The sequence below is a fragment of the Saccopteryx bilineata genome, chromosome 8 (assembly GCF_036850765.1).
Source record: "Saccopteryx bilineata isolate mSacBil1 chromosome 8, mSacBil1_pri_phased_curated, whole genome shotgun sequence".
Classification (NCBI taxonomy): domain Eukaryota; kingdom Metazoa; phylum Chordata; class Mammalia; order Chiroptera; family Emballonuridae; genus Saccopteryx; species Saccopteryx bilineata.
In genome coordinates, this window is record NC_089497.1 from 42,407,084 (window position 1) to 42,424,645 (window position 17,562).

The following is a 17,562-nucleotide window of genomic DNA, read 5'->3' on the forward strand; positions in this document are numbered from 1 at the left end:
CCCCATGTTTATTGCAGCATTGTTCACAGTGGCCAGGACATGGAAACAACCAAAAAGCCCATCAATAGATGACTGGATAAAGAAGATGTGGCACATATACACTATGGAATACTACTCAGCCATAAGAAATGATGACATCGGAACATTTACAGCAAAATGGTGGGATCTTGATAACATGATACGAAGCGAAATAAGTAAATTAGAAAAAACCAGGAACTGTATTATTCCATACGTAGGTGGGACATAATACTGAAACTAAGAGACATTGACAAGAGTGTGGTGGTTATGGGGGGGAGGGGGGAATGGGAGAGGGATAGGGGGTGGGGAGGGGCACAAAGAAAACAAGATAGAAGGTGACAGAGGACAATCTGACTTTGGGTGGTGGGTATGCAACATAATTGAACGACAAGATAACCTGGACTTGTTATCTTTGAATATATGTATCCTGATTTATTGATGTCACCCCATTAAAAAAATAAAATTATAAAAAAAAAAAAATAATAAAGATATAGTGGCCTTAAACGAAATACTAGAACACCTGGATATGATAGACATCTACAGGACACTTCATCCCAAAGCGACAGAGTATACATTTTTCTCTAGTGTACATGGAACATTCTCAAGAATTGACCATATGTTGGGCCACAAAGACAATATCAGCAAATTTAGAAAAATTGAAATTGTATCAAGCATATTTTCTGATCATAAAGCCTTGAAACTAGAATTCAACTGCAAAAAAGAGGGGGAAAAACCCACAAAAATGTGGAAACTAAACAACATACTTCTAAAAAATGAATGGGTCAAAGAAGAAATAAGTGCAGAAATCAAAAGATATATACAGACAAATGAAAATGAAAATACGACATATCAGAATCTCTGGGATGCAGCAAAAGCAGTAATAAGAGGAAAGTTCATATCACTTCAGGCCTATATGAACAAACAAGAGAGAGCCGAAGTAAACCACTTAACTTCACACCTTAAGGAACTAAAAAAAGAAGAACAAAGACAACCCAAAACCAGCCGAAGAAAGGAGATAATAAAAATCAGAGCAGAAATAAATGAAATAGAGAACAGAAAAACTATAGAAAAAATCAATAAAACAAGGAGCTGGTTCTTTGAAAAGATCAACAAAATTGACAAACCCTTGGCAAGACTCACCAAGGAAAAAAGACACAGGACTCAAATAAATAAAATCCAAAATGAAAGAGGAGAGATCACCACAGACATCATAGAAATACAAAGAATTATTGTAGAATACTATGAAAAATTATATGCCACCAAATACAACAATCTAGAAGAAATGGATAAATTCCTAGAACAATACAACCTTCCTAGACTGAGTCATGAAGAAGCAGAAAGCCTAAACAGACCAATCAGCAGGGAGGAAATAGAAAAAACTATTAAAAATCTCCCCAAAAATAAAAGTCCAGGCCCAGACGGTTATACTAGTGAATTCTATCAAACATTCAAAGAAGACTTGGTTCCTATTCTACTCAAAGTCTTCCAAAAAATTGAAGAAGAAGCAATACTTCCAAACACATTTTATGAGGCAAACATAACCCTCATACCAAAACCTGGCAAGGATGGCACAAAGAAAGAAAACTACAGACCAATATCTCTAATGAATACAGATGCTAAAATACTAAACAAAATACTGGCAAACCGAATACAACAACATATTAAAAAAATAATACATCATGATCAAGTGGGATTCATCCCAGAATCTCAAGGATGGTTCAACATACGCAAAACGGTTAACGTAATACACCATATCAACAAAACAAAGAACAAAAACCACATGATCTTATCAATAGATGCAGAAAAGGCTTTTGATAAAATACAACACAATTTTATGTTTAAGACTCTCAACAAAATGGGTATAGAAGGAAAATATCTCAACATGATAAAGGCCATATATGATAAACCATCAGCCAACATCCTATTAAACGGCATAAAACTGAGGACTTTCTACCTTAAATCAGGAACAAGACAGGGTTGTCCACTCTCTCCACTCTTATTCAACGTGGTGCTAGAAGTTCTGGCCAGAGCAATCAGACAAGACAAAGAAATAAAAGGCATCCATATCGGAAAAGAAGAAGTAAAGCTATCACTTTTTGCTGATGATATGATCCTATACATCGAAAACCCGAAGGACTCCACAAAAAGATTATTAGAAACAATAAACCAATACAGTAAGGTCGCAGGATACAAAATTAACATACAAAAGTCCATAGCCTTTCTATATGCCAACAATGAAATATTAGAAAACGAACTCAAAAAAATAATCCCCTTCACGATTGCAACAAAAAAAATAAAATACCTAGGAATAAACATAACAAAGAATGTAAAGGACCTATATAATGAAAATTACAAAGCATTGTTAAGGGAAATCGAAAAAGATACAATGAGATGGAAAAATATTCCTTGTTCTTGGATAGGAAGAATAAATATAATCAAAATGGCCATATTACCCAAAGCAATATACAAATTTAATGCAATTCCCATCAAAATCCCTATGAGATTTTTTAAAGAAATGGAACAAAAAATCATCAGATTTATATGGAACTATAAAAAACCCCGAATAGCCAAAACAATCCTAAGGAAAAAGAATGAAGCTGGGGGCATTACAATACCTGACTTCAAACTCTATTATAGGGCCACGATAATCAAAACAGCATGGTATTGGCAAAAAAATAGACACTCAGACCAATGGAACAGAATAGAAAGCCCAGAAATAAAACCACATATATATGGTCAAATAATCTTTGATAAAGGGGCCAACAACACACAATGGAGAAAAGAAAGCCTCTTCAACAAATGGTGTTGGGAAAACTGGAAAGCCACATGCAAAAGAATGAAACTCGACTACAGCCTGTCCCCGTGTACTAAAATTAATTCAAAATGGATCAAAGACCTAAATATAAGACCTGAAACAATAAAGTACATAGAAGAAGACATAGGTACTAAAATCATGGACCTGGGTTTTAAAGAATATTTTATGAATTTGACTCCAATGGCAAGAGAAGTGAAGGCAAAGATAAATGAATGGGACTACATCAGAATTAAAAGTTTTTGCTCAGCAAGAGAAACTGATATCAAAATAAACAGACAGCCAACTATATGGGAACTGATATTTTCAAACGACAGCTCAGATAAGGGCCTAATATCCAAAATTTACAAAGAACTCATAAAACTCAACAACAAACAAACAAGCAATCCAATAAAAAAATGGGAAGAGGACATGAACAGACACTTCTCCCAGGAAGAGATACAAATGGCCAACAGATATATGAAAAGATGCTCAGCTTCATTAGTTATTAGAGAAATGCAAATCAAAACTACAATGAGATACCACCTCACTCCTGTTAGATTAGCTATTATCAACAAGACGGGTAATAGCAAATGTTGGAGAGGCTGTGGAGAAAAAGGAACCCTCATTAACTGTTGGTGGGAATGTAAAGTAGTACAACCATTATGGAGGAAAGTATGGTGGTTCCTGAAAAAACTGCAAATAGAACTACCTTATGACCCAGCAATCCCTCTACTGGGTATATACCCCAAAACCTCAGAAACATTGATACGTGAAGACACATGTAGCCCCATGTTCATTGCAGCACTGTTCACAGTGGCCACGACATGGAAACAACCAAAAAGCCCTTCAATAGAAGACTGGATAAAAAAGATGTGGCACATATACACTATGGAATACTACTCAGCCATAAGAAATGATGACATCAGATCATTTACAGCAAAATGGTGGGATCTTGATAACATTATAAGGAGTGAAATAAGCAAATCAGAAAAAAACAAGAACTACATGATTCCATACATTGGTGGAACATAAAAATGAGACTAAGAGACATGGACAAGAGTGTGGTGGTTACCAAGGTTGGGGGGTGAGGGAGGACATGGGAGGGAGGGAGGGAGAGAGTTAGGGGGAGGGGGAGGGGCACAGAGAACTAGATAGAGGGTGACGGAGGACAATCTGACTTTGGGCAAGGGGTTTGCAACATAATTTGATGACAAAATAACCTAGACATGTTTTCTTTGAATATATGTACCCTGATTTATTAATGTCATCCCATTACCATTAATAAAAATTTATTAAAAAAAAAAAAAAAAGAAATAAAAAAATTAGATAAATCAGGGCTAATCTTTTTTTAAGTGAGAGGAGGGGAGATAGAGACACAGACTCTCGTATGTGCCCTGACCGCGATCCACCTGGCAACCCCCATCTGGGGCTGATGCTTGAATTCATTGGGCTGTCCTCAGTGCTGGAGATGACACTCAAACCAATCAAGCAACTGGCTGCAAGAGGGGAAGAGAGAGAGAAGGGGGAGAGGAGGGGAAGAGAAGCAGATGGTCACTTCTCATGTGTGCCCTGATCAGGGATTGAACCCAGGACATCCGCACACAGGGCTGACACTCTATCCAATGAGCCAACTGGCCAGGGTAGAGCTAAATAACATTTTTCTAAAATCTCTGTATGAGAGTATAAAGTAGTTTTCTGATTGAAGAACTCTTTTGAAAATGAAATGAAAGCTGTACTCAAGAAAATGCACATGTGGACAAATAAATATAATTTTCCGAACAAAGAAACAGTCCATGAAATGTCTGAAGACCATCCATGTACTGCAAGTTAAGAATCTGTAAGCTGAGGGTCCTTTTGGCTCTCTGAGCAGCACCATGGCAAACACCACGTGGTGATTCCATAATCCATGTTTTAATGCTGTGAACTTTGATCCCTTGATTTGAGCTTAATATTTATAATTTCTAATGAAACAGATATATAATGAAATTCAATGCCATATTTCACCACAGCTATAACATATATGATGCAAACTGGTAGTTTTCAACCATCGGTCGGCAGACCCGTCCACCAAAACTTTCATACCGATCCATGAATGAGTTAATCACCCTGATGTTGTATAAAAATTATAGACCCATTGATCTTAGTCAAATATACTTAAGCTCAGAGTGATTTCCGCCTTAGCAGTCCCCAAAATAATCCTTCTATTTTCACTGGCCGCCAAGTGTAAAAAGGTTGAAAACCACTGAAACCATCCAAGCCTCCTTCAGCTTAAAGATTATGTATGGTAATCAAGATCATGTTCAATTCAGATTATCAGGTAATAATGAACACAACAGATTATATACATGAAGCATAAAACACAACTACCATATCACTTCAGAAGAAGCCTGCTTACCATCCTGGAGAGGAGAGAATTCTGAGTTGCTCTTCTGCCTGGGTGGTGTTAACAACACAGCCGGCTCAAATATATGTGCTGGAAGACTGCTGGCCAGATTCACACTATCTGGGGGGTTTGGCACCTGTGAGAGTTTGACAGGCAAGTCTTCCTGGGGGAACTCAAGCACTTCTTCCCCTCTGAATGTCAATGGCACGGAGACCTTAGCATCTCCAACTGAACGCTCTGAAGAAAATGAGAGGCTGTTAGTACTAAAAGGGACTATGTGCACATCTCAGGTATATACAGACTTAAATGCATTTCTGTAGAGGGCACAGGAGGCCTCTGGAACCTTAACTGTTTAGTAGGCCACATAGTCCTTCAGCAGTCACTCACAGCAAGGTTCCCGTGCTTGAGGGAAGTGGATGTTTTTGATAAAAGCGCTGAGGGCCTCTAGCCCTTAAAGACCTGGCTTAGCCATGGTGTTTATCTCATGCAGGTTAAATGAATTAGTCATTAGTCAGCCACTTCTTAGAATCCCTCCTTAGAAAATACTCCTAAATGCATAAAATACTTTCCACACAGACACTCAGCTAAGTATTGATATTACTTACAAGTAAAAATCGTGAAAAAGCCTTAAGGTCCTACTGAAACTAAAACATATGATGGCACTTGAGGTGAAATAATTACCCAAAATTTTAAAAAGTAATGAATTGCCAAAGCTCAGTGCTTATTTTCTCTCCAAGACCATTTCTTCCCCGCCTGCCCCTGAGAACCGTGATTAAACGTACAGGCACTAAGTACTTCCCACTGGTCTAGGAAGCTAGTTCTGCTACTTTCTATTTGTGTGACTTTGCTAAGTTACCAACACTCACTAAGTCTTAAATTTTCTCATCTAAAAAACAGGGGTAACAATAACATATACCTCATAAGACTAGTATGAGGATTTAATGAGCTAATATGTGTAAAACACTTTTTTTTTTCTGAAGCTGGAAACGGGGAGGCAGTCAGACAGATTCCCGCATGAGCCCAACCGGGATTCACCCAGCATGCCCACCAGGGGGCGATGCTCTGCCCATCCGGGGCGTCACTCTGTCGCGACCAGAGCCACTCTAGCACCTGGGGCAGAGGCCAAGGAGCCATCCCCAGCGCCCGGGCCATCTTTTGCTCCAATGGAGCCTCGGCTGCGGGAGGGGAAGAGAGACACAGAGAGGAAGGAGAGGGGGAGGGGTGGAGAAGCAGATGGGCGCCTCTCCTGTGTACCCTGGCCGGGAATCGAACCCGGGACTTCCGCACGCCAGGCCGACGCTCTACCACTGAGCCAACCGGCCAGGGCCGTAAAACATTTAAAAGTATCTGGCATAGAACAAGTATCCAAAAATATTAGCAGCAACTGTAGCAGTGACAATGTTGTATATGCATAAACAGCCCCCATATAAGTGTACAGTTGCGTTTGATTATCCTATAAGTATTCTAATGCCATTCTAGGATAATAAGACCCACGTACCCGAACTGTCCATAATTCTACTCGTGGTTCCCCTCTCAGTTGCCAGACCTTCTTTGCTGTTATTTATCACAGGACAGCTCTTAATGGCATGGGTGAGTGATATGACTTGCTCATCAGTTGTGACCATATACTGCTGAAGTCTCGCCTCAATAAAAAAGAATGAAATACATCATTGGCATATCAGACATCAAATCATCACCTAGATTCGTATATCATTATTTTAAATACTCTAGGAATTCCTGACTTTCATTCAAATACTAAAATAACATATTCATAACAATACATAATTATAAATATTTTTAAAGTCCCATGATAGAGGAATTGATAAATAAATCATGGAATATTATTAATTAATATCCTACTACAACAATAAGAATTAACCTTTTTATAGGGCTTTTCACTTACAAAACCTTTTACATCGATAATATTGACTGACCGTCAAGTTACAAGAGACAGTTATATCACATAAGGGAAAATAAACAGAATACTACACAGACATTTAGAGTAATAAACACAAGCACTATAAACATTTATGGTCATGTATATAAAATAATCTTAGGAAAAAATATATATATCTCCAAGACATACAGACATTTGATAAAAATCAAATGTGATCAGAAATCAGAAATATTATCAGTAGGGCTACTGAATGAAATATACCCAACATTTTTATATCAGTTTAAATTTTCCCCACATTCCACACTTATACATCCAATGGCCTACTCAACATCTCCATCCTGAACTGACAGAGGCTCCTCAAACTTAAACATACAAAACCAGACCCCTCCTGAACATCCCCACCTCATCAGTAACAACTCCACCCTCTGACTGCCCAGTCCCAAACTTTGGAATCGCCTCCATACTTCTCTTCCATCTTCTCCTCTACTCCATATCCAAGTCATCAGCAAATCCTACTGGTTGCCTTCAAAATAGATTCAGAATTCAATCACTTTTCACAATCTCTTCCACTTCCAACCTAGACTATGCTGCCATGTTTCACCTGAATTTCTCCAGTAACTCCTGTCTGTAAACACTGCTTCTGTGTTTAACCACCTAGAGTCCAGTGTTATACTGATGCCAAACTAGGCTGAGGCACTTTGGGGCAACAGAGTAAACGCACAGAGGCACCTCTAGACATTTTAAATTTTCAGAAGAAACATAGATGTTCAACATCTGTCGGGTACCAGTGAACTACTAGCTTGAGGCAACTTACAGCTTCCCCTTCAGATCGAGATACATTCCTTTTGATGATGTCACATCTTAACAAACCTGGGTTTTAGTAGTTGCTATGCTAAAAAGCAATACTGCATAAAAATCGGTGTGGAACTGGAAATCAGAGTGCTGGTGTTCAATATGATTCCAAGCTTTCGGAAGCTGTGTGGTGCTCAATGGGTACACATATTTCATTAGTTAATAACTGTGGTTACGTAGGGATAAAAATGGGACTTTTTCTATCAATTTACATGTATCTTTTTTCAAACAGCATCTAAATTGTTAAAACATAAATACTTATTAAGTTGCTTGAAATGAACTATTTAATGAGTGGACCTGTTGGGTATTTCTTTTGGCCTAGGGGTGTCTTGAGACATTAAGGGCACCATAAACTGAGAAAGAAATCAGGTGCTGATCTCTGATCTGGTGTTAACATACCAACCCAAATTGATCCTCTTAAATAAAACCTACATAAGATCATGTCTCTTCTCTACCCAAAACCGTTCAGTGGTCTCTTATTTCATTCAGCCTAACAGTCCAAGTCCTCACCCCACCTAAAAAGCCCCATGTGGCCCTGGCCGGTTGGCTCAGTGGTAGAGCGTTGGCCTGGCGTACAGGAGTCCCGGGTTCGATTCCCAGCAAGGGCACACAGGAGAAGCGCCCATCTGCTTCTCCACCCCTCCCCCTCCTTCCTCTCTGTCTCTCTGTTCCCCTCCCGCAGCCAAGGCTCCGTTGGAGCAAAGTTGGCCTGGGCGCTGAGGATGGCTCTGTGGCCTCTGCCTCAGGCACTAGAATGGCTCTGGTCGCACAGCAACGCCCCGGATGGGCAGAGCATCGCCCCCTGGTGGGCATGCCGGGTGGATCCCGGTCGGGCGCATGCAGGAGTCTGTCTGACTGCCTTCCCATTTCCAACTTCAGAAAAATACAAAAAAAAAAAAGCCCTATATGATCAGGCTTATCTGCTCTTGTCTCCTAGCCCTCTCTTTCCCACACCCTGCTCCTACCACACTGGTCTCCTTAACGTTTCTGAGCTCAGCAGCCACGCTCGCACCTCAAGACTTCTGCAGGTGCTGTTCCTCTGCTCAGCTGCTCCTCTCGCAGCTATCTGCATGCTGGCTCCCGCACCTCCTTCAGGCCTCTGCTCAAATGTCACCTCCTCTGTAGGCGTGGCTCAGCCTGTGTATACTTCCCATAGGAGGTACTTCCTGTGCCTCTTACCTGCTTTATTTTTCCTTAGAGTACCTATCACCACCACCATTTCACTTACAATACACTTTACTTTTTTTTCTCTTTTAAGATTTACTTAAAACATAAGCTCCATGAGGGCAAAGATTTCTTTTTGGTTCACAACTGTATTTTCTGTACCTAGAACAGTGCCAGGCCCAAGATAGGTGCTCAACAAAAGTTTGTTGAGCAAATTGGTACATTTAAAAAGCTTCCCAGGAGAACTGAAAATATGTCTACTGAAATACTTGTACATGAATGTTCATAGCAGCATCATGCATTCATAATACACAAAAGTGGAAACAATTCAAATGTCCATCCACTGAAGGATGGATAAGCAAAACACAGTATCACCATATAACAAAATGATACTGGGTTTTAAAAAGAAATGAAATGCTGATATATCTAAAACATGAATGAACCTTGAAAACATAATGCTAAGTGAAAGAAGACACAAAAGTCCACATATTCCATGATCCTATTTATATAAAATATCCCAATTAGGTAAATCTATAGAAACACTGAGTAGTAGATTGAGGGGTTTCTCTTTGGGGTGATAAAAATGTTCTGGAATTAGATAATAGTGTTAGTGCACAATTCTGTGAATATACTAAAACCCACTGAAATTGTACACTTAAAAGTGGTGAACTAAATGATGTGTGAACTAAACATCAATAAAAAAATTACATGATTTATATCCACAGTCCAGTTACACAAACACAATGTATCTACTGAGTATTGCTTTTCTAGTCTCTTTTGGCTAATAAAGTTGTAACAATCACCATCTGAGAAGAAAAATATGAACATAAATGTCTCTGTCCTCACTAGCTCAGTTCTGACAACAGGTGCACATGTATGTGTAACACAATTGGTAAACACAATGAGAGTAATATCCAGGGTATCAAAAGTACACAAAGGAAGAATATCTAATGCAGCATAGAGGCAAGATTTTCTGTAAGAAATACTGTATAAGTCTTTTTTTAAAAACAGTAATTAGCCTGACAAGTGGCAGAGGACTCATCAGGTAAATATGAAGTTACTGTAAACAACTTTCAATGACATACGTATGCAGGAGGGCTCCACAAATGATCCCCTCTACTGTTCTGATATTAAAATTAGCTATCATAACACTCATTAAACCTTTTGAATGAACTACTATACTATTGGTATTTATCATTTAAATGTAGGTTCTGTCTTTCCCACTATTTAGTAAGTTTCTTAAAGACAATAGACTTAATCTATATGTACTTACAGTCCACGTTTCTACAACAGTATCACCAATATAACAGATGTTCAATAAAAACTACCACTGATGATGATAAAGTAAAAGTAATCACACCAGCACAGCTGATCCCAAGGCAACTAGAAGGACCGTCACACATCTTTAAAGTTGTTTTACACTGCTAAACAAAACATCTGGGGACTCATCTGAGTACCTGGGTAGCAGCACTTTCTTCTCTAAGGAGCAGAATTTCAGCGGTCAGAGCATCAATGAGCTCTCGATGATCACCTAGCACTTGTTCCAGTTTCTGTCTCGTCTCTACTTCTTTATGCAGCTGGAGCTCACTCTACGAAATAATCAAACTCCATCAATAGCATCACATGTTGAAAACTGAAAGTTTCTACTCCAAGTTTTTAAAGGAGAGAATACTTACAAAGTATATATTGTGACAGTAATGAGAGTTAAAAATTATTTTTCTATTTTGCCCTGGGAGGTCATGGGTTGGCATCCAGGGCATTTTATTAATTTTTTTTATATTTTTTTATATTTATTTATTTTATCAAGACAGAAAAAGAGAGAGAGAGAGAGAGAGAGAGAGAGAGAACATTGATCTGTTCCTGTGTGTGCCCTGACTGATCAAACTGGCAACCTCCGTGCTTCAGGACTATGCTCTAACCAACTGAGCCATCCAGTGAGGATGAGAATTAAATTCTTTTTAAGTGAGAGAGAGAAAGAGAGAGACAGGGACAGAGAGGAAGGAAGAGAGATGAGCAGCATCAACTCATAGTTGTGGCACCTTAGTTGTTCATTGCTTGCTTCCTATATGTACCTTGATCGGGGGCAGCTCCAGCCAAGCCAGTGACCTTGAGCTCAAGTTAGCAACCTTTGGGCTCAAGCCAGTGACCACGTGGTCATGTCTCTGATCCCACGCTCAAGCCAACAACCCTGCATTCAACCTAGTAAGCCCATGCTCAAGCCAGTGACTTCAGATTTCTTCTTTTTTTTTTTTTTTTTGTATTTTTCTGAAGCTGGAAACAGGGAGGCAGTCAGACAGACTCCCACATGCGCCCGACTGGGATCCACCCGGCATGCCCACCAGGGTGCGATGCTCTGCCCATCCGGGGCATCGCTCTGTTGCGACCAGAGCCACTCTAGCGCCTGAGGCAGAGGCCATGGAGCCGTCCCTAGCGCCCAGGCCATCTTTGCTCCAATGGAGCCTTGGCTGTGGGAGGGGAAGAGAGAGACAGAGAGGAAGGAGAGGGGGAGGAGTGGAGAAGCAGATGGGTGCTTCTCCTGTGTGCCCTGGCCAGGAATCAAACCCGGGACTTCAACACACCAGGCCGACGCTCTACCACTGAGCCAACAAGCCAGGGCCTAACCTCAGATTTCAAACCTGGGTACTCAGCATCTAGGGCTGACTGTGCTACCACCTGGTCAGGTAAGTTAAATATTTTTATTAAAAGGTTTACATTTTGGCCCTGGCCAGTTTGCTCAGTGGACAGAGCATTGGCCCAGCATGGGAACATCCTGGGTTCGATCCTGGTCAAGGCACACATAAAAAGCGATCATCTGCTTCTCTTTCCCTCTCTCTCCTCCTTCTCCCTCTCTTCCCCTCTCACAGCCAGTGGTTCAACTGGTTCCAATGTTGGCCCCAGGCACTGAGAATTGCTCGGTTGGTCCAAGTGTTGGCCCTAGGCACTGAGGATAGCTCAATTGATTTGAACATCAGCCCCAGATGAGGGCTGCCCTGTGGATCCCAGTCAGGGTATATGCAGGAGTCTATCTCCCCTCCTCTCACTTAAAAAAATAAATTTAAGGCCCTGGCCAGTTGGCTCAGTGGTAGAGCGTCAGCCTGGCATGCAGAAGTCCCGGGTTCGATTCCCGGCCAGGGCACACAGGAGAGGCGCCCATCTGCTTCTCCACCCCTCCCCCTCTCCTTCCTCTCTGTCTCTCTCTTCCCCTCCCGCAGCCGAGGCTCCATTGGAGCAAGGATGGCCCAGGTGCTGGGGATGGCTCCTTGGCCTCTGCCCCAGGTGCTAGAGTGGCTCTGGTCGCAACAGAGCGACACCCCGGAGGGGCAGAGCATCACCCCCTGGTGGGCAGAGCGTCGCCCCCTGGTGGGCGTGCCGGGTGGATCCTGGTCGGGCGCATGTGGGAGTCTGTCTGACTGTCTCTCCCCATTTCCAGCTTCAGAAAAGTACACACAAAAAAAAATTTTAAAAAGGTTTGTATTTCATTAAAATGAGTTCTTCATCCTCTTCCATTCTTTAAATTTATATTCCTTGAACTTTTCCACAGTAATCAGAATAATATATGAATTAAATAACTACAATTTTTATAGAAGAAAATGGAGGGAAGTACCATACATATACATATTGCTTAAATATACATAGACCATCTCTAGAAGGATACACTAGTGTCTGGTAATGATAGTTGGCTACAAGGGAGAAAACAGGTTAAATGGAAGTTAGAATTAGTTAGATAAGGTGAGTATTCCATTTTCATCATAGACCCTCTGTATCTTTGAACTTCGTAGCATGTGAATATATCACCAGTTTGAAACTTAAGTCCGTTAAAATAAATGACGTGTTTAAAAAGTTGAGCTTCATAAAGCAAGTGATTAGCTAAAAAGTACATGCTTCTGCAAAGCCTATAATACCTTCAAAGAGCTAAAAGTACATTCCTGCGTTAGAAGAATGAGACTTTCATAAGTCTGACACCATAATAAACTTTCCACTAAAAAGCTATTTTACAAAGACAGCACAAAGAAACTGAAACATCTGAATTAGAGAGGTGAATCAACTTTTTTAATAATACTCCCTCAAATATTTTTATCATATTTTGTGTTTAGCAAATTTAAATACACAAAACTAATTTAAGTACATCTTTTTAAAAGATGAGCTACATAGCTAACCCTAATTCCACAGCATTCTGAGGACTATTATTCACAAATGAATTAAAGAAACAATCTTGCTTGTCTTATAAATTATTTCACAGCAATAACATATCTCCCACTAAGATGAGAGACATAAAAATACCACAGATAACAGGCGCAGCACCCTCCTAACTGAAAGAAAGCAGGAGGAGGAAGCGAAGAAAGCAGCAGAATGAGGACACAGTTAGCAGTAATCATCAATATTAGCATGATATCTTATTTACAGCAGATTTCCTTTCCTAACCATATTTTACTTAAGCTCATGTTAAAATCAACATTTACCTGAGCGTGTACCAACATGCTAGATGATACACGAATTAACTTACAGAGAGAAGTTAGGAGTGTAAACTTTTACTGCAGATAATCTAAAACTGAGGTATTTTACACAAAGCTAGTTGGAGCTAATCAAGTGTAGAGAAAAAAGACATACTCCTGCCAGCACTCTGAAAAGAAGACCCTAATCACATCATGCTCTTACCTCTTTAAGGTACCGAACCAGGCGACAGAGAGAGCTCACGAGGGACAGAGTGAAGCCTGCCAGACCCTGACTGTTCTGTGGTTCCTTGACCTCGCGTCCTGTGGACCGTTCATACTCTTCCATTTCGTGTTCCACTTCATGTATCATGTGTCTGAGGACATCCAGGCTGGAATTATTGCTATGTGATAGGTCTGTGGAGGCTGTGCTAGCTGAGAACATGTTTTTCTTCTGCTTGGAAGGAGCACGCAAATCCTGGGTTTTTTTCACTGATAATGACAGAAATCGTTCTACTTTAGGATCAGGAAAATTACACTAGAAAACTAAGAGAAAAGCCTCTGGCTGTTGTTCACAATTTATAAAAGGTTTTTATAAAAGTTATAACCATTTTCTCACAAAAATCTAGAACCATCTTTCTACAGAGTTACATGGGACAACAGGAGGCATTTCTTAGCTATCACTCAACAAATTCTTACTTAGCTAGATCCACCTGGATGAGTTTAAAGGAAAAACACTAAGACATTAAGATAACTGTATACAGTTACATGTTCAATAATTCAAATGTAAATTAAGGGACTGAACCTTTATTTAACAGCTGTTTTTGCTTCCTTAAGTTCAGCACTTGCCCCACAACACAGTTCGAGTCTAAAGACGCCATAGATTCTTCAGGCTGAAGCCTGGTGCGGATTCTCTTGACAGCATTGGTAGTATTCAGAGAAGCTAAAACAATATTTTCAGAAGAATCTCAGGTGAAACGAGTGTTTAAAGCATTTCAATTGACAGTGCAATCAACATTTTATTCAACAGCTTAAGATAGTCTTAACCTGCCCTGGCCAGTTGGCTCAGCGGTAGAGTGTCAGCCTGGCTTGTGGAAGTCCTAGGTGCGATTCCCGGTCAGGGCACATAGGAGAAACAACCATCTGCTTCTCCACCCTTCCCCCTCTCCTTTCTCTCTCACTTCCCCTCCCACAGCCATGGCTCAGTTGGAGCAAGTTGGCCCCCAGCATTGAGGATGGCTCCATGGCCTCTCCTCAGACGCTAAAATATCTCAGTTGCCGAGCAACAGAGCAACACCCCAGATGGGCAGAGCATCGCCCCCTAGTGGGCTTGCTGGGTGAATCCCAGTCAGGGCACATGTGGAAGTCTGTCTCTGCCTCCCCGCCTCTCACTTAATAAAAAATAAAAATAAAAAAGATGGTCAAAAACTCCAGTAGCATTCCTTTAAAAATTACTGTGTTCAAGAAACAATGTAAAAAAGCAAGTTATTACTCTGTGAGATATAACAGAATGGGAAAACAAACCATTTTTATTCTCTGAAGGAGAGGTAGATGATGGAGTTCCTGGAGGGCTTGTTATTTGAGATTGTGTTGCAATTTTCTGCTGACTATCAGTCCACAGTTTATTAATTAACTCAGAATTATCTTCCTTTAGTTGCTGAAGAAACCTATAAATTACAGGACAAGTTATATTACAATTAATAAGTGCTATCATTTAGACTGTTCAACTGTTTACATGTTTGATATGAAGGAACTTTTCATAATTCATAATCCAAGAAAAAACCATACTTTGCTTTAACTTATAAGACAAAGAGCCAAAATGCCAGTTTCCTTAGAAGAAATCATTCCATCTCCCTCCCATTTTCCAGAATATGTGGGCTCCTACAACAGGGCCGTTTTGTTCTTCTGGAAGTTTAATGGGCCCCATCCTGCTCTCTCTTTCTCTAGAGAAAGCACATGGCCTGGTCCCTTCTGGTTTCTCTCTCCTAAGAATCCTGTCCTCAGAGCACGTCTCTGCTCATCACTGAAGAAAAGTGACTGGGGCAGACTCTGCCCCTGTGTGCTGAGGAGCAAAGAGAGGGGGGAGAAGGAAGAGCTGTAGAAAATAAGAGAGCTAAGCTTTTTGCTGTAATCATCTTCATCACTGATAAAGCTGATATTTTCATCCAGTTGTCTATTTCTCCATTTTCTTCTTAAAAGAGCTAAGGGGTCAAAGAGTAGAAACCATCTAAACATGTACCAGCTAATGAGTGCGATATATCTATACAATGGAATATTATGGAGCCATAAAAATGAACAAAGTACTGATATATCTGCAACAGGAGGAATCCTGGAAACAGACTAAATAAAAGACATCAGACACAAAGACCACTATTGCATGACTCTATTTATATAAAATGTCCAGAACAGGCAAATCTGCTGAGATAAAAAATAGACTAAACAAATAGATTACGCAGGGCTCAAGGGTTTGGCAGGAAATGGGGTTTGACTGTTAAAGCGTATGGAGTTTCTTTCAAGAAGTAATGCAAATGTTTAAAAAGTGATTGTAGATTGCACAAAGCTGTGCATAAACTACAAATTATCAAACATTACACTTTAAATGGATGGACTGTATGGTATGCAAACTACATTATAAAACAATAAAGACATTATCGAAAGACAAACAAATAGACCAGGAAAAGTGAAATCTTCATTAGTGACTCCACAACCCCAACCTAATGGAACATACTGCACATTCGCTACTATAATGTACATGAAGCAAAAGGTCCATAATGTTGTCTATTCACAGGGGCTAGTTGTGAAAACATCAGAAAGTCTCCTCTGGAAGGCAGTGCTAGCTCTACGTCTCGTCTTCAAGAGAAATCCTAAGAAAAGTGTTAGAATGAGATTTTTGCACACACTGGGAAAATGCAAACCAGTACGAACTCACATTTCCGTGTCTAAAATGTTTATACTGTTAAGAGTCGGGTTATGTGAAATAATAAGAAAAATAATATCTACAGTAGGTTTAGGAATAATCCCCCGAAGTTACCCACAACCTAATCCCTGGAACTTGTGTTGCCCTATCTGACTAAAAAGAGACTTTATAACAAAACAATGGCAATATATTGCTATATCTAAATAAAATGGATAGGCTCCTAATATAATTTACCAAAATTGATTTGAGTAGAAATTAAAATTTTTAACTGAAAATTTTCAGCTAGTAAAAATTCACCCCCACTAAAATAATAATAATAATAATAATAAAAAGCAGAAGACAACTAAAACACAACACTTTAAATGAAATGAAATATATTTAAACAAGTTTTTCAAACTATATACATATAAATCTTGAATCAGATTATCCAAAATTAAGACCAAAAATAAATAAAAACAAGGAAGAAGCCCTGGCCGGTTAGCTCAGTGGTAGAGCATCAGCCTGGCGTGCAGAGGTCCTGGGTTCGATTCCCGGCCAGGGCACACAGGAAAAGCGCCCATCTGCTTCTCCATCCCTCCCCCTCTCCTTCCTCTCTGTCTCTCTCTTCCCCTCCCGCAGCCGAGGCTCCATTGGAGCAAAGATGGCCCGGGTGCTGGGGATGGCTCCTTGGCCTCTGCCCCAGGCGCTAGAGTGGCTCTGGTCGTGGCAGAGCAACCCCCCGGAGGAACAGAGCATCGCCCCCTGGTGGGCAGAGCGTCGCCCCCTGGTGGGATCCCGTTCGGGCACATGCAGGAGTCTGTCTGACTGTCTCTCCCTGTTTCTAGCTTCAGAAAAATAAAAAATAAAAAAATAAAAACAAATAAAAAAGTCCTATAATGAGCTTTATCTAAGGAGTCCAACCAAAAGTTAACTAGGGAAATATCATAAAAGGATGGAGATGAGCATTTACTATATTTAATTGTAATTCTAAGATTAAAACATAAATGAGAATACACAAGAAAGAATAATATATAAATGTTTTAGGTTCTGTGAAAGAAAAAAACAATGCAGCTAAACAATACAGAGAAGGATGAATAGAAAAGAAGGGGAATAATGGGAATATAAGAC

General features: G+C 40.1%; 1 protein-coding gene across 4 annotated transcripts in view; it reads right to left on the reverse strand.

The window, feature by feature from the left end:
* The window catches only part of SPICE1 (spindle and centriole associated protein 1), an 86,585-nt gene that overhangs the window by 32,764 nt on the left and 36,259 nt on the right, over positions 1–17,562 (reverse strand). For 3 of the 4 annotated variants that reach the window (XM_066241448.1, XM_066241449.1, XM_066241447.1), the window contains exons 8-14: positions 15,063–15,205; positions 14,344–14,481; positions 13,765–14,030; positions 10,566–10,697; positions 6,694–6,838; positions 5,208–5,432; positions 4,222–4,308 (exon numbers count right to left, since the gene is read on the reverse strand). In XM_066241448.1, the coding sequence (XP_066097545.1) occupies positions 4,222–4,308; positions 5,208–5,432; positions 6,694–6,838; positions 10,566–10,697; positions 13,765–14,030; positions 14,344–14,481; positions 15,063–15,205 (1,136 nt within the window). The remainder of the gene's footprint in view (positions 1–4,221; positions 4,309–5,207; positions 5,433–6,693; positions 6,839–10,565; positions 10,698–13,764; positions 14,031–14,343; positions 14,482–15,062; positions 15,206–17,562) is intronic. The other variant, XM_066241451.1, reaches the window with a different exon arrangement.